This window comes from Bidens hawaiensis, unplaced genomic scaffold (assembly GCF_021521415.1).
Source record: "Bidens hawaiensis isolate Kalapana, Puna unplaced genomic scaffold, B.hawaiensis_p1.1 tig00036478_1, whole genome shotgun sequence".
Lineage (NCBI taxonomy): Eukaryota > Viridiplantae > Streptophyta > Magnoliopsida > Asterales > Asteraceae > Bidens > Bidens hawaiensis.
In genome coordinates, this window is record NW_027505415.1 from 1 (window position 1) to 21,483 (window position 21,483).

General features: G+C 36.5%; 2 protein-coding genes and 1 non-coding gene across 4 annotated transcripts; 2 read left to right on the forward strand and 1 right to left on the reverse strand.

Annotated features, from left to right (window-relative positions):
- The first annotated feature begins 4,478 nt into the window (after positions 1-4,478).
- LOC143613064 (NAP1-related protein 2-like) lies at positions 4,479-7,916 on the forward strand. The gene is made up of 10 exons (XM_077086884.1): positions 4,479-4,726; positions 6,275-6,397; positions 6,477-6,527; positions 6,622-6,693; positions 6,780-6,893; positions 6,982-7,043; positions 7,165-7,225; positions 7,309-7,365; positions 7,462-7,497; positions 7,564-7,916. Exons 1-10 carry the CDS (start codon positions 4,598-4,600, stop codon positions 7,606-7,608), a joined length of 750 nt encoding a protein of 249 aa, XP_076942999.1. The 5' UTR covers positions 4,479-4,597; the 3' UTR covers positions 7,609-7,916.
- Positions 7,917-9,487: 1,571 nt separating this feature from the next.
- LOC143613065 (U6 spliceosomal RNA) lies at positions 9,488-9,589 on the forward strand. The gene has a single exon (XR_013150048.1). It is a non-coding gene; the product is annotated as a U6 spliceosomal RNA (small nuclear RNA).
- A 2,152-nt stretch (positions 9,590-11,741) lies between these two features.
- LOC143613054 (lysine-specific demethylase JMJ32-like) lies at positions 11,742-15,247 on the reverse strand. Of its 2 annotated transcripts, none has more exons than XM_077086877.1 (5): positions 15,136-15,247; positions 13,499-14,438; positions 12,265-12,440; positions 12,097-12,167; positions 11,742-12,018 (listed from the first exon to the last, which is right to left on the reverse strand). In XM_077086877.1, exons 2-5 carry the CDS (start codon positions 14,168-14,170, stop codon positions 11,861-11,863), a joined length of 1,077 nt encoding a protein of 358 aa, XP_076942992.1. In that variant the 5' UTR covers positions 14,171-14,438; positions 15,136-15,247; the 3' UTR covers positions 11,742-11,860. The 2 variants fall into 2 exon arrangements, with proteins under 2 accessions (XP_076942992.1, XP_076942991.1); XM_077086876.1 differs by lacking the exon at positions 15,136-15,247 and adding an exon at positions 14,613-14,723.
- Positions 15,248-21,483: the final 6,236 nt, after the last annotated feature.

The following is a 21,483-nucleotide window of genomic DNA, read 5'->3' on the forward strand; positions in this document are numbered from 1 at the left end:
GAGATAAGCCAAACGAATTTTTTTACCTACAGAGAGTTACGAATAACTTTGTTTAAAATTCAAAATCAAAATTTCATATTTTATTGTAACTTAGATCATGTTATTTCATTCGGGTATGCTTACAATTCAGATACTATTTATCTGTTATATAATAAAAGATGTACATGCACACAAATATTAAACAATAATAATTCTTTTCACAATTCCTTGTTCATTTTGAATTTTATATCACACACAGTTAACTTCCGAAAACAATGACAACCACATTTAGCTAATATAACAAACAAAATTCAGATCTATATATGGCTATTATGGTGAGCCATGGGTCTCTGATTAGTATCTTAAATATAAACATGTTTTAGCTTGAAAAAGGTTTACCTTCATATTGCAACCCGGTGAACTAATTAGTGAAGTTTGTTTTCAAAGTTTGTTGAACATATATGTTAATCTCGTCTCGTTAAACCCCAGATTTTAAACCCGTAATTCAAATCTGAAACGAGCGAGAAAGATAAAAAAAATAGCGGAATCGATCATGTATTAGGCTGTTACCTTCAAGGTGGGGGATTCAGGGTGGCGGTACATAGCGGCTTAATGCGGAAACACGGAGAGCGGAGGCGAGCGGTGGTGCGTGACTACCAGCGGTGTCGGCGACTTCTCTGGCGGGTTGCAAGGGCTGCGGTGACTAGTTTCGGCACCAGCGAATCGCGCGGCCTTCCTTCCAACGACCAACAGCGCTGGCTATTGTTTGCGGCGAGTTGCAGGGCGGCGGCGGCAAAGAATATATGTTTAATTTTGAGTCAGATTAATGGTGACAAACAAAGAAGCAGCGAAGTTGCAGTTCTCCCAATCGTACACTAAAAGTTAACTTAAAATTTAAATTTATTTGATGATAACAATTGAGAATTCGAATATCGATCAAGAATTTAAAATATTTGTCACTCTAATATATCCATTTGTTTTATTATCCTTTCCTGTTTTAATTTATTTAAATACATATATTTATATTTTGAAAACCCCTTCAAAAATATATATATCCACCAACAATCTACTTAATATTTATTCAATTAGATTATCATATCAATTTATTATTTTATATTAAATATAATTTATATGTAAATCATGATTTTTCGTTTATTAACGGTTCATCGGTTTATTAATTTTCTAACAATCGACATTTATTATTTTATTGTTTCGAATTTTAGTATATTACATTACATATGAAGAAATCATCATACAATTACAATCAATGTTTTCCCAAAAGCAGGTGACAAAACCATGATAGGTGTTACCCCACATGCAAAAGCAAAAGGTTACAAAAATAGAAGAGACATTATTAATTGTTACACTTTTAGAAAAAAAACTTTTGAATTATCTTTATTAAATTCATTTACTAGTTCACTAATCGATTGTCCTTTATGCCAAAAATGAACAACCTATGATCCATCAAGCTATGAGACGTAAAAGGTGCATTAATAGGGGTAGAGCTAAGGAGAATCCATACCTCTAAAACCTATTGATTCCTTTTGACCTATTAGTTAGGTATATCTTTTTTTGGTTTGGCAATATGTACTTCGATGTGTCATACAAAACATCGTGAAAAAGTTGAAAAGATGAGTGTGGTTTTAATGTTGTGAAACTCAACATGGAAAACATGATTCTATTAAAGTGAGAAAAGTTACTTATTTCATCACACAATGTAATTCAAGGGCATTTGTTATTGATCTTTATTTTTAATTTGGGTTAGAGCTGTATTATTATAACGACGATTTTTTTTGTGTTTAGGCAACATCACTCTCTAAATTTGGAGAGCCCCGATGCCCCACTCTGGTCAGACTGTCTGATCAGGCCTACACTTGCTTCAGAGTTTGGTTTGGGTGTTCCCTCGGGAAACTATATTGTCGACTGCCACTTGATAGTCGTTATGTTATGCCACCATAGGGGCATAATTCTCTTACACACGGTGGGACGAAAACTCAGGTGAGCTTTGGGTTCGAATTGACAACCTTTGCACAAGGCTCATCTCAAATCTTTCATTGCATATATTCACCCAAAAGTGACACAAGTGAGATTCGAACTTAGGTCTCCCATTGGAGAATTTAAGCATCCTACCACTAGGCCATAAGTGGAGGATTTGAGTAGAGTTGTTGGTCGTGGCTTTTTTTTTCAAACAAACAGTAAAAAAGATTAATGAATATAATGATAAAATGTTTTCTTTCCGGTACCTTTGGTTTGTGGATTAAACATTTGTGTTGTATTGTTCGTGCTAGAGGCCTATGATAGAGGTGTTCGAGTCTCGGTTTGCCAATTTACGTTTTCTTTCCTCACTGCACCGACTTTAGTAATTGAATATTTAGACATTAGGGCGGGCTTTTTTGTGCGTCGTACAAAAGATAAGAGAGAAATTTACCGAGCAGCTTAGGAAAAGGGCTATGGTCATAAAAAAGTTGGTGGGCCTGGTCTAAGATGTTTGAGAGAAATAAATATTAGCCTTCTTGCAAAACAGTGGTGAGATGCAAGAAAGAATCAAATAGACTATGGATGAGAGTTATATATTGTATTCGTTTGTCAAAAAATCGCCTTACACTGTTCCTTGCAAATCGGTTGTTTAAGAAGTTCTGTGCAGTATATTAAGAACTGAGACCAAGTGAACGACCTGTCTAAAAAATGCCAATTTTATGACCTTAAGTGGTACAAGAACTGTGGTGATGGAGTTGTATGGAAGTGGTCTTGGTCAAAAACCCTTTGGTTGCAGAGTTAAAAGAATTATGTGACTGCCTTGACCTCATAAAGCAGATGTTAGTTTCACCAAACATGGATAAATGATATTGCTGCGGAGAATCAATGGTTCATTCTCGGTTAAGTCTCTTCGATTATTGTGCAACAATCCAATAGGTCCACAACAAAATGATATAGTATAACGGAGTAGGGGGGTCACATAAAAGTGAATATCTATATGTTTGCTTGGAGGACTGAGGAGAATCGTATTCCTATATTTGACGATTTCTCCTAAGGAAATGTGGTAATAAGCTTGATTTGTTGCCCCTTTTGCAACAACATCCCATAAACAACCGATCTTTTACTCACATCGTGTTGCACAAAGATAACTATTTGGCAATTAATCCGAAAGATCCAAACATTTATGTTTTATCTACTCATGATATCTATGATTTCTATAAAAACCTAATTCCTAATTCATTTAAATAGAAGTTTATTCATGGAATGATTCTTACCTCTTATTGATGTTTATGAAAGTTAAAAATTAGACGGTTTTCAAGCTCATAGTAAAAATCAAATAAACAAGTTTCAAGTAAATAAAACAAATGGCAAAACTAAACTTTTTATCATATCATCATCATCATCATCATCGTACTCAGTAAATCCCACCGATAGCAAAGCTATGGTAGGGTTTGAGGAGGGTAAGATGTAGACAGCCTTACCTCTACCCCGAAGGAATAGAGAGGCTGCTTCCGGTGAGACCCCCGGCTCGATAGTAGTTTTGCATCAAGCCTTGGACATAAGGCACATAACACTCAACCACCGAGACATCAGCCGATTGGTGCGTGTACCCTTGTCTTTCGACTATTAGCGCCACCACATGATGCCTGATTAACCTTCCGCCACTTTTAACGTTATTTTCACGAGATTAGTAAAATAACGTCAAAATTAGTGCAATTTCACTTTTGCCCACCCGAGGATTCACACATATATACATTATATGGGCGCATCGCAAGCAGCGCGATGTAATTTTAACTATTATTGATAGTATTTATTTTTATTTATTTTTTCTAAAAAGGTAAATGTTACACCCTACATAATTGCACCCCTGATATCTAATTTAGGCCCTAACCATCATACAACCTCATCAAAACGAGAATCTATCTGTACCATTAAAAAAAACCCATTCTTCCACACATCATTCAATTAGATAAGCCAACTATAATGTCAACTAGTATTATTACCATTTATATAATTACTGACAAAGTTAAACAGATAACTTTAAATGTTATATTAAATGATGCTTTTTTAAATATTTATAATTATAAAATTTTATTTATCATTATTTATATCTTATGAATCCATAAGGTATGCTATTATGTATATTATTAAATTATTATTTTTTTATTATATTTTTTTAACCACATGTGTTTTACACAGGCTATATCATAGTGACATATCATTGTTATTCTTTTTTTCCTGAACAACTAATTTTTTATCTTCATCTTTTTTTGTATTTTATAAGATTGAATCTTAGTCTTTACCAGATAACACCAACGCTTTTACCATGATACCAAAAGAGATTAGGCACATTGTTGCTAGTCTCATTATAAAATAAAAAAAAACAAGGAAAACCTCATCCATTGTGTTATCTTTTTTTTATAAAAATCAATCATCATAATTCATTCCTGAATTCAAGATATAATAATAATAATAATAATAATAATAATAATAATAGTTATCCATCTCTCTTATATTGGCAGCAAAACCCTAATTCTTTTTCCTCACTCCCCAAACCCTAACCAACTCACCCACCCACTCAAACCCATTGCCTACCTTCCTCTTCCATCTTTCTTTCTTCATATCACTTTAGCCTTCCAAAATGGTGGCTGATAAGGGCAAGAAACCCAAAACTGGAGACAAAATCGATGACCAAAACGATGAACAAATCGACACTGAGCTCGTGTTAACCATCGAAAAGCTGCAGGAGATCCAAGATGAGCTTGAAAAGGTACAATCTTTATTCTTGTTTTTGTTAAATTAATAATCTTTATACTTGATTTGAACCAAATTGAGGCTGATAGTTAAAAATTATCATCTGGGTCTGCTTAAAGATTCTTTATAATTATGTATTTGTAAATAATTTCTCACCTTTTAGCAGAAATTTGTTACATTTGTACCCAATTTGTTGTGGGTTCAGATATTAATGAAAAAGTACCCCTGTTTTTTTTTGGGTTAAATTTACAATCTTTATGCTTGATTTGAACCAAATTGAGGTTAATAATTACAAATTGTTATATGGGTATGGTTAAAGATTCTTTATAATCATGTATTTGTAAATATATTTTTACCTTTTAGCATAAATTTGTTACATTTGTACCCATATTTAAGCTACCTTTTTTCTTGTTTTTGTTAAATTAACAATATTTATGCTTGATTTGAACCAAATTGAGGTTAATAATTATAAATTATAATCTGGGTATGCTTAAAGATTCTTTGTAATCATGTATTTGTAAATAATTTTTTACCTTTTAGCATAAATTTGTTACATTTGTACCCAAATTTCAGAAACTTTTTTTCTTGTTTTTGTTAAATTAACAATCTTTATGATTGATTTGAACGAAATTGAGGTTGATAGTTACAACTTACAAATTGCTATCTGGGTATGCTTAAAGATTTTTATAGTTATATATTTGTAAACAGTTTTTTACTTTTTAGCAGAAATTTGTTACATTTGTACCCAATTTGTTGTAGGTTCAGATATTAATGTGAAAGGTACCCCTGTTTTTTTTTGGGTTAAATTAACAATCTTTATACTTGATTTGAACCAAATTGAGGTTGATAATTACAAATTGCTATCTGGGTATGCTTAAAGATTTTTATAATAATATATTTGTAAACAATTTTTTACTTTTTAGCAGAAATCTGTTACATTTGTACCCAATTTGTTGTTGGTTCAGATATTAATGAAAAGGTACCCCTGTTTTTTTTTGTTAAATTAACAATATTTATATTTGATTTGAACCAATTTGAGATTGGTTATTACAAATTGTTATCTGGGTATGCTTAAAGATTCTTTATAATCATGTATTTGTTAACAATTTTTCACCTTTTAGCAGAAGTTTGTTACATTTGTACCCAAATTTGTTGTTTGATGGGTAAATTGGTGTTAAATTAACAATCTTTATACTTGATTTGAACCAAATTGACGTTGATAGTTACAAATTGTCATCTGGGTATGCTTAAAGACTCTTTATAATCATATATTTGTCAACAATTTCTCACCTTTTAGCAGAAATTTGTTACATTTGTACCCAAATTTGGTTAATTTGTTGTTTGATGGGTAAATTGGTGTGTAATATTTGTGGGTCCAGATTAATTAAAAGGTGTTAAATTAACAATCTTTATTCTTGATTTGAACCAAACTGAGGTTGATAATTACAAATTGTTATTTGGGTATGCTTAAAAATTCTTTATAATTATATTTGTGTAAATTTGTCGTGTGCCCTGAAATTTGTTAGTTTGTAGTTTGATTGGTGTGTAATTTGTGTGTGTTTAGATTAATGAGAAGGCTAGTGATGAGGTGCTAGAAGTGGAGCAGAAGTTTAATGAGGTTAGGAAGCCGGTTTATGATAAACGGAGTGAAATCATCAAGTCGATTCCCGATTTCTGGCTGACTGCTGTGAGTAATTTATCATTATTATTTATTCTGATTTGTATTTTGTTATGATGGTGTTTTTGATCTGTTTTTGTTTATGCAGTTCTTGAGTCACCCTGTTCTTTCTGATCTTCTCAATGAAGAAGACCAAAAGGTGAATACTTTATGTTTAATTTAATAATTTTGTAACTCGTTTAAGATTCGTTAAATGAGTAAATAATTATCTTGTTATGCTTGTTTTCTACTAGATTTTTAAGCATTTAACCTCTATTGAAGTGGAAGATTTCAAAGATATGAAGTCGGGCTATTCCATCGCGTTTGTGAGTTATTCATTTCTTATGTTATTTGATCGTTTATTTTGTGTTTATTTATCAAATTATTTGTTTAATTTAATACATTTTTTCAGAACTTCAGCCCGAACCCATATTTTGAAGACACCAAACTCACCAAGACTTTTACTTTCCTCGACGAGGGAACAACCAAAATCACTTCCACCCCTATTAAGTGGAAAGAGGGCATGGTAAAACATTTTTACTGATACATCTATTAGCAAATAATATAATTGCTCGACCGCGTTTTTGGTTAATTATGTTTCTTTTTTTTTGTAGGGTGTTCCGAACGGAGTTACACATGAGAAAAATGGAAATAAGAGGCCTCATGAAGAGGACAGGTACTTATTATTATTTTTTTTTTTGCATTTCCATTAATTTTGACTAAAAGATATATTTATTTAGCGATATCTTGTTATATTGAGTAATAATTTATTCTTTCCGTTTTATATTCTTGTACAGTTTTTTTGGTTGGTTCAGTGAAACACAACAGAAAGAAGACATGGAAGAAATTCATGATGAGGTATGTTTACTTTGACTCGCACTCATTCAACTTTAATAATAATAATATCTCGTTAATGTTATAACACGTGTTTCATTTTTCAGGTTGCTGAAATAATCAAGGAGGATTTATGGACTGATCCGTTAACATATTTCAACAATGTAATTTCTTACATCACATATTCACATCCGATATTCATTTTCTTGTATTTTTTTTTTTCTCTAATAACTTTTTGTTACACAATTGTTTGTTAAAAGGATGCTGACGAGGAAGAATTTGATGGTGACGAAGAGGTAATATTTGAGGGTTTGTTTTGTTAGTGTTTTTAAGATACGGGTCTAACGTTTTGGTGTCAACAGGAGAATGGAACAGATGATGAAGACGACGAGGAGCAGGAGGAATGAAGGAAACTGAACGGGTTTGTGTAAAGTGGATCTTGAAAAAGTTGCAGAAGGTTTCAGGTTTAGTGGTATGTTGGCTATAACAAAACGGTTCGTCGTGGTCGGTTCATAGGTTTATAGTTAATTATCTACCTTTTCCTCTTTCTAAATATGTGCCCGAACTGCAATTTTGCACTCTACGCTGTCGGTTTAAGAATGAAAAACCTAGATGTTTAGGGATGGAACGGGTTTAAGAAGAAAGAAGCAGTCTTGGGTTGATTATGTGGAGGTCATGTGCTTTGTATGTTATGTTTTGTGATCTGGCGGTTTGTCGTTAAGCATGATGTTGGTTTAGTCATAAGTAATGAGTGTTAAAAAATCGGTAGAAACGTAAAAACCACCCAAATTGAGCTAACTTGGCTGGCTTATTGTTCGAAAAAACTGGTTTTAAGTTTCACTTTACCGTTTGAAAAATCAGGTTTCACGGTTGGAACCAGCGACGGGATAAACCGAAACCGACTGAGATGTTAAAATTCTTTTTTCTTAAAGAATATAACTTAAAAAAAACAGTAAAAATAAATTAAAGTTTCTCAGGTTTAGTTTTTGTAGAAAGCTTAGTTTTAATTGCCGGTTTAGTTTAAAAAATTTCGTTAAAGCAGGCCCTTACAAGGGATGAGGTTGATACGGTAACGGTACTGTAACAATAAAGCTGAGTACCGTGTACCGTATCGAAGTTATTGGTAGGGTAAAGGTAACAGTACCTGGCTAAGGTACCACTTTATTTTTGTTTTTGTTTTTTCAAATCTTCAATGATCTTTCGTACCAGAATAGGTTAAATCAGTCCGGATAACGGTACACGGCGGGTACTAAATTGGCTAAATTGGTATAGGTACTGTCCAAAACCAATTTCGACCAAAACACGTCATGTGCAGTCCAAGATTAGCTCCACTTGGGTTGCTAGGCTGGTAAAATCCCCCAGGACCCGTGCCCCATTTTTTACATATATTCACTATATCGACCTACAAGATTAGATCAGGGTCAAAATAATTCGACCGATCCTACATGTAAAGTAATTAGTAAAGAATCACCCTTTAAGTTGGGCTTTTCTTGTAACTTTGCAAATAAGAGTACCAAAGGTTAATGACTGTAAGTTTGTTCTAGAAGTATGTTCTTTTTTATGTTTAGATATTAACCAAGTAAGATTTGAGCTCATTGGCTTTCAGGCGCATATTGAAACCAAGAGTCAGGTATATGGGAACAAATACCTGGCCCATGAGGGTGATGTAATTCTTTAAGAGAATCATTCCGGATCCAAGTATTTCACGAGAAGGTGTAGCACTTTTCCACCGGGACACTGGATCTGTAGTCAGATTGGAGTTAATTAAACTAAATGGTTCTGTTTCGTTCTCATCCTGAATGTTGTTGTCACAAGGAATGCTGTGATAATGCTTCATATGCCGATTGAGGGACCATAAAACGAATCCTGCACGCATCAAATTTGTAATAAGCAACGCAATAATATATATATTTGCATGTGAAAATCATTGTTCTCATAATATATACTTAAGCTAATAAATAAATAGTTTTAGTAATAACTATTTGCATATAACAATAAAAATATAATAAATATAGTGGAAGAGACTAGAGGGTTAAGAAATAAGAACTGATTTGCATGATAATGTTAAAATCATAAGAATTTTCAAAAGCAACACACTCATAAATTCATATCAAAGCAAGCCATTTGCTTGTAGTTCATAATAAAACATAATACGTTCATGCTGGCATGCATGATATATGGATTAAGTGGTTTGGAACGGGAAATTAGCTTGTACCAAGGGGCCTTTAATTAAACCCAAACCAAAATAAAAATCCATGATATAATAAACCATAATATATATGAAGAGTCCCTTCGGAGACATCAAATAACACTGGAACGATACAGAGATGATTAACATGATCCATGCGAAAGGATCATACAAAAAATAATAAGATAGATGAAGATAATAATAGCTCACCCTTCCCCTTCCAAAAGTTGAAGATACCATGGGTCTAACTAATCGGTAGAAGCTGGAACCATTCATCATCGTCATTTGTTACGATTGATTTGGGACGTGGTTTAAATATAATATGTGCATTCTCCCTCACCTGGTGGGCCCATTCTCAAGCCCAACATATATTATCTGCATAGAAAAGTCAATACAATAAATTACAAATAATACGTGAAAACTATCTATAAGTCTAAAAGCTTATCTATTAAATTTTGAATGTCACCTATCAGTTTCCTATTAATTAGTAATGATTTTTTAAAATTTATGATAAAAACATCGTTGAGAAATATATGATATCTATTTAAAACAAGTACCTTTAAATAACAATTTTTAACCTATTATATGATAAAACAAAAACCATTCATTCCTTTTTGTAAAAAAAAAAAAGTTGATTATTTCAAACAATAAACTTTGCCAATAGACCTAAACCTTTGCTAACGCCACTTCTTCTTGGTAGTTCCATGGCATTGTCGTCTCCTAATACTCAGTTCGGAAACGGGTTTGGTTGTTTCATCATGTGAAAATTGTTTGTAGAGTATGGAGTAGTATTTTTGGAGAAAAATATACAAATATGATAAAAATATAGAAGAGCATATGTTTGGCGTAAAAAATTAAACAAAAAAAAAGTGTGTTGATTTATAGGGTTATAAATATTGTTTAATTATATATATACTAGTTTTTATCACACGTATTATGAGATTTTTTATATTATTCGTTTCTAATATTTATATAGTTTTTGGATTTTAATTTTATTTGTTGTAAGGAAGTTAATAATATATTAAAATTTGATGATGAAAAGGTTTCACAAATAAATGAGATGGTATAACCCGGTTTAAAAGCTATTTGGGTTTGGTGAGATTAATGACTCGCTTATTTTTTACTATAAAATTGTTTCTTAATTATAAATAATATCTTTATTTTTTTTAAATAAAATAAGATACTTTTTAGTATATCAATAAAGATTTTCATATCAAATATTTGGTGAGATAAGTTTTTAATTTAATGGGATGTTAAACCCGTTTAAGGGCAATCTGAGTTTGGTGAGACCCGTACCCGTAATTTTGGGTCAAATGCATGAGAAATCTTCATTTATAAATAAAGCAATCTGGTGGGTTGAGAGAATTTAGGGAGGTTTCGTTTATATATATTTAAGATTTTTTTAACTTATATGGCCATATGACGAATAGATATATCCCTTGCCATCCTCGGCTTCGCTAACCTGAAAGGGCTACCCAATTAGCTACCCAAAGGGTTAGTGGTCGTTTAGCCGACCCACCCGAATATACCGACGCTAACCCGATACACACCCAATCACCCTAACGTCTCCTTGCGTTTTTACAATACAGATAACAGCAAAAAGAACATGCTCCATGTTGCAATTTTACACCAGAATCATCATCGTACTCGGTAAATCCCACCAATAGCAAAGCTATGGTAGGGTCTGAAGAGGGTAAGATGTAGACAGCCTTACCTCTACCCCATAGGAATAGAGATGCTGCTTCCGGTGAGACCCCGGCTCGATAGTAGTTTGCATCAAGCCTTGGACATAAGACACATAACACTCAACCATCGGCATCGGGACACCCCGATTGGTGCATGTACCCTTGTCTTTCGGCTATCAACGCTACCACATGATGCCTGATTAACCTTCCGCCACTTTTTAACGTTATTTTCACGAAGTTAATAAAATAACGTCAAAATTAGTGCAATTTCACTTTTGTCCACCCGAGGGTTCACACATATATACTAGTGCAATTTCAATTTTACACCAGAACTACATCAATAATTCAACAAAATCCCGAAAGCAAAATCTTGTATTTAAAAAATATTTAAACCTGAAGTACATGAACCCAAAGGAAAAACATCTGATAAAAAGTCTCATCGAGCAACAACTACAAAGATAAACAAATGACATGTTATTCCGAAATATGTACATAAAACCACCACCGCCCACCGTCGTCCTCTACCACTATCATCATCCACCACCACCGCCCACATGGAGAATGGATGGTCATCACCTCAAAAAGTGAACAAACTACAAAATTATATGTGGAAAACAAAATAATCCAAGTAGATGAGATCAAAACAACTCTGTGTAACTGTTTCTCGGTCAAATTATCAAACAGAAAACAATACAGAGAAAAAAATAAGTCATGAAATGTGTGTGTATATCACCTAATCTAGTGTACATAAATATCATATGAATACAAAGACAAAGCAAACAAGATTCAAGGTCTAGTCAAAACAGATTCCTTTTTATGTTTTTCGTCTCCATCGGATGCATTTCCATTTGTTAAAAAATCATGCGAAGTTTGATGTTGCGGAGGGGGAAGCGATTGCAAAAAGTTAAAGTAGGCGTATTTTATATCAAACTGCATATCATACCCTGCAACAAGAGATATTATGTAACTAAAACGATTACCAATCAAATAAACGAAAACTACTTTTTTATAAGTAAAATTACAATAATTCACTGCAATGGTGAGTCCTCGGCTGTCTGGAGTCTGTCGAACATAATGAAACCACATACTCGGCCTACATAACAACAAACGTATTACTACTTATATGATTTCAATTCATTGGTTAATAACTTTACATACGCATAATAATGTTATATGGAAAAGATGCTTACAAGTAGAGGATTTCACCAGCCTTGACAGTGACCTCAAATGGCTTCGGTCCGTTAAAGTATAGCGGGAATTTAGACATTTCTTCCTCTTTGTTTTCAGGCAATGGGTAAGGATTGACACTGCACCAAGGGACATTTCGTGGCGGGTTCTCAATTTCCAATTTAAATTCACCAGTTTCCTGTAATATTATTAATGACTTCGGTTTATTATAAAATGATGTAAAAATTTAATTTTGGAAGACATAAAGTAGCATATACTAGATGCACTTTGGGTTCAATGGTCATGTTTATTATCAATTGCATTCAACTATGCGCGCAATTACGCATAGTCTGCAAATGAACTGAACGTTACTGTTCGCGAGAACATTTGTTAAACGAACCAACATTAACACATGTCATGTTTGATCATATATGTTCATGAACATCTGTTAACGAATTAACGTGCATTTATGTTCGTCAGCTTACATCTGTTTATGTCTATTCGTTTATGAATTCTTTTAGGCCCAATACAATTTAATCTAACTGTCTAAGTTAAAGAAATTAAAACATCACCCATAACAATTAAATCTAGTTTTATTAACTATTTAGACCGAACAGACTGATGTCCACTCTGTTTTTTTTTCTTTCGTATACTATCAACAAATGAAAATAAACGAACACAAACACACTCATTTTCTTAGGGAACTCATTCGCTTAATTGTTTGTGTTCAATTTTTGTTCATTTAAAGCTAAACAAACATAAATTATATTTATTTTTAGGGGTGTGCAAGAAACCCAAAAAACCGATCCGAAACCGAATAAACCGAAAAATCCAAACCGAAAAAACGAGCCGAAAAAAAAAACTCAACGGTTTGGTTTTATGTTTTTGTAAAAACCGACTTACGGTTCGTTTTGGTTTCCATGTAAAAATTCCAAAATTTTTAACTTTTTATATTTTTTATTAAGTAATTTATAAGAATTTAATAAATATGTAACTCCAATATTTTTGATCAAATGTATAATAGCCTATTATTTTACAATTAACAATATTATTTATACATAACTTCATTATTTTCCCAACTTTTTTCAGCCTAAAATTTTTAAGCTCAAATGACAAAAACCGTAAAAACAGAAACCAAAATGAAAACCAAAACTTCAAAAACCGAAGTTTTGGTTTCCAATTTGGTTTCAGCCAAAAACCGCACCGAACAACACCACGCACACCCGTATTTATTTTTCATATACTAAAATGCACTACCTTGGAGTAATTATAGTGAGCAGCAGGATAGTCCCTGACATACATCCGATGCACATCGGTAGGCGGAAGCAATAGGAAATGCTTCTCACCGGTAACGACGGCATACAAATTCTCATAATGATCCTTATGAAACGAGGTCTCGGACAAGTGATTCCCAATCCACAAATTAACGGCCTCCGGGGGTCCCCCGATGGCCTCAGTGGCCCAGGGAACATCCTCATCAATGTCCCCACTCAAGGGGGAATATTCCCCCCTAAAACAATCATTTTGCTGCTGCGCGTACGCAACAAAGGTGTCATTGGTTTGAGTTGTTGTTATTAAGTCGATTGCTTCGGAGAATGGGAGGCGGGTGACGTGGGGGGAGGCGAAGCAGAGGGAGGTGGGGAGGGTGGGGTGGGGGGTGAGGGAGTCGGCTCGGCCGGTGGGTGTGAGGTGGAGGGAGACGGTGGAGGCGGAGAGGGTGTGGAGGAGGTAAGGGGTGGAGGACCACAGAGAGGTGGTGGCGGTGGTGGTGGCGGTGGAGGAGAGGATGAAAGGCTTGTTTTGAGAGAGGTAGTGGCGGAGGAAGTGGAGGGGGGTTGGGGGTGTGTGGAGGCGGTCGATTGCGGAGTTGCTTCCCAAGGAAACGTCACGGACTTCTTCCCACAGGGTTTGGAGGTGCTCTGGGTTCATGGTTTTGTCTATGATTTATAGATGATTAAGTAGCTTTCAACATTCGACAAAGTATTGGTGGAGCGATTACATATAATATTCCCAACTTCTAGATCATCAAAATGCATGCACTAAATTGTTGTTGCATAAGTTGAACTTGTGGTGCTGCATTTATGTTGCTTCTTGCAGCGATCCGATGTTACAGTTGACAAAAAGATGGTTGCTAAAAATATTGCAGTTTTTTTGTCGGGATAGTCTTTAGATATAGTCGATGTGGGTTTGCCAGAACCTGCGTTAAAAGTTTGTAATGTTTAGCAGTTGGTCCCATTTTGTTGTTTCTGGTTGTTTAAGCGATTTATAAAAAAATATATATTATTGCATAAAAACATTTCTAAAGATCGGAAAAAAAATAAACTTCAGAAGTCGTTTAACAGAATGTATAGCAGTGCCCATTTAACGGAACCTGTTTAGCAGCATTTGTTTGTCAGCAGGTATATTAATCTGAACTTGTTTAGCTCAATATGCCAGTTTTATATAATTAACTAGTAAAGAACAAAACTTGAAAGATTTTATTTGTTATCTATTCTTATATATAAAGAAGATAACGAATTTGGTTTCAGTTTATACTGAACCGAGAAACCGAACTCGTAATCAGTTTTGATTTTAACGGCTCCGGGTCGGTTCAGGTAAGCTGGTTTAAAACTGGATAATGAACGTGTGTAAATAAAATTAAAAAAAGGGGTCAGGTGTAAAAATAAAGATGTTAACTTATTAGATGCAACTGAAGTATAAGCCGAATAACTCTCTTGTTACAGCCTAATAATCCTTAAAATGAATATTTGAAAAGCTATGTCACAAATTCACAACCCTAAATTGTTTCTGACTAATCTATTATAACATCATTCCATTGACTGTTAAAGGTTATGTAAGTTTATTGCAAAAATTATTGTACACAAACAAACAACAATGAGCAATGGTAAACTTACCGTCGTAGACAACCGCCGTCACCTAGGGTTCCCAAATAGAACACAGCAGCAGTCAATCGGAGCGACGAACGTAACCACCGTCGCCTAGGGTTCCGGCAACAATTAATTTCAGTAATAGTAGAAAAAGATATATAAAATGAATATAAATATATATTTTTTTGAACGGCCAACTAAGTAACGCCGGGTACTCCGTACGCGGCCCCCAATGGCTAAAGGTAGCCCGTGCCGGCCACTAGTCCGGATGGACGGAGCCCCTAGCGGTCCACCTGATGAGGGATTCACCGGATAAGGACCCCCACGCCCGCCAAACGGCACGACAGCGAGGAGCCGGTAAAACCGGGGTGAGATCAGGACTCGAACCCTGGCAAGCCAGGGCCCAGAGTTATCCCTCATATCTCCCATATAAGTTGGTGGTGGTGAGGTTTGATCCCTCTACCTCTTACTTGTAAAGTGAGTGCTCTACCATTGAGCCACAACCAACTTATAAATGAATATATATATTAACGGGTTGTTTCAAGTTATTCAATTTTAATAATTATATAGTTTTTGGATTTTAATTTTATTTACCGTAAGAAAATTAGTAATATACATAATATTTGTGACGTGGGCTGTAAAATACGGGGCCATGATTTTTCTGGAGGCCTAAGATCTTATTTCCAGAGGTGCCGCACGAAAACTGACAAGACTTGGGCTACGAGGCTCCGTTTCAACCGTGCTATCAGTTAAAACGACCTTTGGATCGTGGGCCACGTTTTAGTAACATGCCGTAGGTGGGTTATCCTGTTTATTTTTCCGAAATACGCCTTCTATATACGATTTTGGGCCACTTTTGTGTTTTTTTGTCTAGTTTTTGTGTTTTCTTTTGGGCTGTTGTTGGGTCTGTGGTAGTTTGTGTTGGCCCAATGTAAGGCCCCGTTACCGGTAACCCTACTTTCGTGTTGGATTTACTCATAAACACAGTTCTAAATATCAGAGTTAATTAAAAACTTTACGCGGAATATAAAACTTTCATAAAACATTACATATCAATTCATAATCATGTCTTTAAACATTCCTCTTGTCTTTCAAAATCAAAACGTAACTTATAAAACATATCGGATCTTCAGATGCCAGGCTTTAGTCTTCTGCCATGTGTCCTCCACTCAAGCCAGCTGTCTCATCCTACTCACCTGCGTGCATACTAAAAGTCAGCTACGCTGAGTGAGTTCTAGTTAATCATACACTACCATACAATACCTTGTTACATACATACGTACTTAACCTCATAACTTTCTTTCATACACACATAAGTACTCATACCTTCATTCTTACTTACATACTTTCTTTCTTACTTACATACTTTCTTTCTTACTTACATACTTTCTTTACATTCATAATCATACGTTTTAAAGAGCCTTTCGCCCTATAACCTCACAGATATTATAAGGGTCTGGTCCCTAACATCACAGATATTATAAGGGTCTGGTCCCTAACATCACAGATATTATAAGGGTCTGGTCCCTATCATCACAGATATTATGAGGGTCTGGTCCCTAACATCACAGATATTATTAGGGTCTGGTCCCTAACATCACAGATATTATTAGGGTCTGGTCCCATGTTTTCGAATATTAGTAGGGTTCGATTCCCTCTTCGTTACCATACAACCATACATCATACCTCGAGTATTATTAGGGCTCGGTACCCCTTTCGTAACCATACAACCATACAACCGTCATTTCCTTCTTTTATTAACTTTCTTACGTTCATACACATAAACATACATATCATACTTGCCATATTTATAACGTTACAACCTGACAGTACGTGCAATATCCGAAGATCGTTCACGAACCATCAAGCAATCATTCATACATATCACATATATCACCTATGGCATACACTTATCACTTTGGATAAATGTATTAACAACACATCAAGTATGCACACAGCCCCGAAAACATAACAAGGAATGGGGCTAGAAACTCACCTGGATCCTGTTACGCTCGCCGTTGATCGTAATTCCTTTCTTTAACTGGGCTCGGCTAACTGTATAATATTTACACATATCAATTAACTACTGCTACTCATTTGTATTTCTATCTATATATGACCCACAACGAACGGGGGTCCGGGGGCAGCGCCCCTGGCAGCGGGGTTCTAGGGGCGGCAGCCCCTAGCGGGGTCCAAGGGGCAGAGCCCCTGGCTGGGGTTAAGCTGCCAGGTCAGCTTGGAAAAATTTTATTTTCGATAACTGCCTTAACACATTTTCCATTAGGTTTTTAATTTATTTTATAGACGAACTTCGCTTCAGGCGAAGTTAAACCTTAGGCGAACTTGGAAACAGCTTGGTTCTGGCTTGATTCGATCGAATAGGAACACGTTCGATCGAATAGGAACACGTTCGATCGAATACAACACGTTCGATCGAATAGGAACACGTTCGATCAAACAGGAACACGTTCGATCGAATAGGAACACGTTCGATCGAATACAACACTCATTCGATCGAATACAAAACTCATTCGATCGAATGAGTTGGAGACCATTCGGTTGCTTCCCTATTCGGTCGACTGGACTTGTTCGATCTACGCATTCGATCGAATGGACTGATTCGATCGACTGGTTCGATCGAATGAGTCTGATTCGACTCCTTCAAGCTGGGCGACGGAGAAACCCACGGGTTTTCCAGATTTTCCAGATTTTTGACCCAAAATCGAAGTTTTTGACATGGAAATGCTCGGGATTGAAAGGGCTATCGATTCCTAGTACTTTTAAACACAAAAGCTTGCATTTTGACACCAAAACAAGGCGGTTTTTGACCCGAAAACTCAAGTTACGAAAATGGGAGTTTTTGCTCGATTTGAGGTCGAAAATGGTTATGAAAACGGATGATTTTCGAGAGGGACTTACCAAAAACGATTAGGAACAAGATTGTGGACTCGGATTTGTGATTTGAGAACTTTCTCTCTCTAGCTTCTCTCTCTAGAAATGAGAGTGTTTGGGTGGGTGTAAGTGAAGGAAGATGGTGAAAAATGGTGGAAGTGTCAAGAACTTTCGTTTATATACTACGGGTTTGGTTAGGCTCGGGTTGGCTTCCTACGGGTCGAGACAGGCCGAGTTCATAAAATAACTAAGCCCAAGACCCGTTCCTTACTCGACATTAAATAACTAAAACGTGAAATTACTAAACATAACTTTCTTTTATTTATCAATATAAAAATTTTAGGATGTTACAAGTCTTCCTCCCTTAAAGAGGTTTCGTCCCCGAAACCTAACTATTACATAAACAAACTAGGGTAAAACTTGCGCATCTCATCCTCGACTTCCCAAGTAGCATCAGATCCCTTGCGGTGCTTCCATATCACTTTGACCAAGGGTATAATCTTGTGACGAAGCTGCTTCTCCTTGCGATCAACGATCTTTATCGGTTGCTCGATGTAGTTCAATTGTTCATCAACCTCGATGTCCATTAAGGGCACGTGAGACGTGTCATCAGCTAGACACTTCCTCAGATGAGAAACATGGAAGGTTGAATGAATTCCTTCTAACTCATCGGGTAAATCCAGTTTGTAAGCTACTTCACCCACACGTTTTACAATCTTGAACGGTCCAATGTACCTCGGACTCAACTTTCCTCTTTTCCTAAAACGGATAATCCCCTTCCAAGGCGAGACCTTAAGCATCACATAGTCGCCAACGTTAAACTCAATTGGTCGTCGCCGCTTATCCGCATAAGACTTTTGTCTGTCTTGAGCGGCTTTCATTCTTGCTTTGATCTGATCGAACTTTGAAGACGTTTCTTGAACCACTTCTATACTTCCCATTTCCTTCTGACCAATCTCACCCCAACACACCGGGGTTCTACATCGTCTACCGTACAGCATCTCAAACGGTGGCATACCAATACTCGAATGGTAACTGTTGTTATAGGAGAACTCTGCCAGATGCAGATGATCATCCCAACTTCCACCAAAATCTAAAACGCAAGCACGTAGCATATCCTCAAGGGTTTGGATCGTCCTTTCAGACTGTCCATCGGTTTGAGGATGATACGCCGTACTGATGTTCAACCTCGTCCCCATAGCTTCATGAAATTTCTTCCAGAACCTCGAAGTAAACCGTGTATCCCTATCAGACACGATCGATAACGGTACTCCATGCTTGGTTACAATTTCTTTAATGAACAAGCTTGCTAACGTTTCTGACGAGATGGCCTCTCGTATGGGCAGAAAGTGAGCACTCTTGGTCAAACGGTCCACAATCACCCAGATGGTATCATGTTGCTTAGCTGTACGAGGTAGCTTAGTTATGAAATCCATGGTGATGTGTTCCCATTTCCACTCAGGTATCTCTAGCGGTTGCATCTTCCCATAAGGCTTTTGGTGCTCGGCCTTGACTTGTAAGCAAGTTAAGCACTTACTAACATAATCCACTACATCACTCTTCATTCCTGGCCACCAGTAATCTCTTTTCAAGTCTTGGTACATCTTTGTAGCTCCAGGATGGATTGAGTACCTTGACTTATGAGCTTCATCTAAGATTCGACTTCTAAGATCACCATGGCGTGGAATCCACATACGGTCAAATCTAGTTTTAACTCCATGAGTGTTTTCCATCAACTCATCTTGCTGGCCATAAATCCTTTCTTTCTTTACTAACCCTTCGTCTACTAACACTTCTGACTGCACTTTGATGATTTCTTCAAAAAGACTTGAGTTCATGATCAATTTGTATGACTTCACTGTTGCAAGGACTTCCTCATTCTTCCGACTTAACGCATCAGCGACCACGTTAGCTTTACCGGGGTAATACTTAATCTCACAGTCGTAATCCTTTATCAATTCTAACCATCTTCTCTGCCTCATGTTCAGTTCTTTCTGCTCGAAGAAGTACTTTAAACTCTTATGATCTGTATAGATAGTACACTTAGTGCCGTACAGATAATGCCTCCATATCTTAAGAGCATGCACTACAGCTGCTAACTCCAAATCATGCGTCGGGTAAGTACTCTCATGGACCTTCAACTGTCTAGACGCGTAGGCTATCACCTTCCCTCGTTGCATCAACACGCAACCTAACCCTTGATGCGAGGCATCAGCACAAACAACAAAATCCTCATCACCATCGGGTAAAGTAAGGATTGGAGCTTGCGTGAGTCTCTTCTTCAATTCTTCAAAGGCTTCCTCCTGAAACTTTCCCCAATTGAATACTATCGTCTTACGGGTCATACCGGTCAGCGGTGCGGCTATCTTGGAGAAACCTTCGATGAATCTCCTATAGTAGCCAGCTAACCCTAGGAAGCTTCGTATATCAGTCGGATTCTGCGGAGTCTTCCAATTCGTTATCGCTTCAATCTTAGCTGGGTCCACGGTAATCCCCTCCGGATTAACCACATGACCTAAAAATTGCACTTCCCTTAACCAGAACGCGCACTTCGAAAACTTGGCGTACAACCTTTCTTTCTTCAGAACTTCCAATACCTCTCTCAGATGCTCGGCATGGTCAGACTCACTCTTTGAATAAATCAATATATCATCGATGAAGACGATAACCGACTTATCCAACATCGGTCGACACACCCTATTCATCATGTCCATAAATGCTGCAGGAGCATTTGTTAGACCGAATGACATTACAAGGAACTCGTAGTGTCCATACCGCGTTCGGAACGCTGTTTTAGGGATGTCTACCTCTTTCACCTTCAGCTGATGGTAGCCTGATCTGAGATCTATTCGTGAGAACCAACTCGAACCTTGCAGTTGGTTAAACAGATCGTCAATCCTAGGCAAGGGGTATCTATTCTTTACCGTAAGCTTATTCAACTCACGATAGTCTATGCACATTCTCATACTTCCATCCTTTTTCTTCACAAACAAAACCGGTGCGCCCCACGGAGAAACACTCGGTCTGATAAAACCCTTGTCGAGGAGTTCTTGCAGTTGGGACATCAATTCCTTCATCTCGGACGGTGCTAGACGGTAAGGCGCCTTCGCGACGGGCTGGGCTCCTGGTACTAGATCTATCTGAAATTCTATCTCTCGCTCAGGTGGCAACCCCGGAAGATCCTCAGGGAATACTTCTGGGTAGTCGCGCACAATAGGAACATTCTTCATTTCTTTCGTCTCGGCCGTAGCGTTGACAACATACGCCAGGTAGGCACCGCACCCTCGCCTTAACAAACCCTCGGCTTTTATCATCGAAATGACATTAAGCCCATAACTCTCCTTATCACCATAAACCGTCACCGCACTACCATCCAATGACTTTAACCTTATCATCTTACTTTTACATACTATCTGAGCCTCAAACTCAGACAACCAATCCATACCCAAGACTACATCGAACCCTCCTAAGGCCATAACATAC

Bases quoted from the DNA above. Each gene is read 5' to 3' on its own strand.
- LOC143613064 (XM_077086884.1), top strand. From the start codon at position 4,598: ATGGTGGCTGATAAGGGCAAGAAACCCAAAACTGGAGACAAAATCGAT. The intron at 6,528-6,621 runs GTGAATACTTTA...GTTTTCTACTAG, and splicing joins TCAATGAAGAAGACCAAAAG to ATTTTTAAGCATTTAACCTC. The intron at 7,226-7,308 runs GTATGTTTACTT...TTCATTTTTCAG, and splicing joins TGGAAGAAATTCATGATGAG to GTTGCTGAAATAATCAAGGA.
- LOC143613054 (XM_077086877.1), bottom strand. From the start codon at position 14,170: ATGAACCCAGAGCACCTCCAAACCCTGTGGGAAGAAGTCCGTGACGTT. The intron at 12,441-13,498 runs GTAGTGCATTTT...ATAATATTACAG, and splicing joins CTCACTATAATTACTCCAAG to GAAACTGGTGAATTTAAATT. The intron at 12,019-12,096 runs GTAATTTTACTT...CTCTTGTTGCAG, and splicing joins CACCATTGCAGTGAATTATT to GGTATGATATGCAGTTTGAT.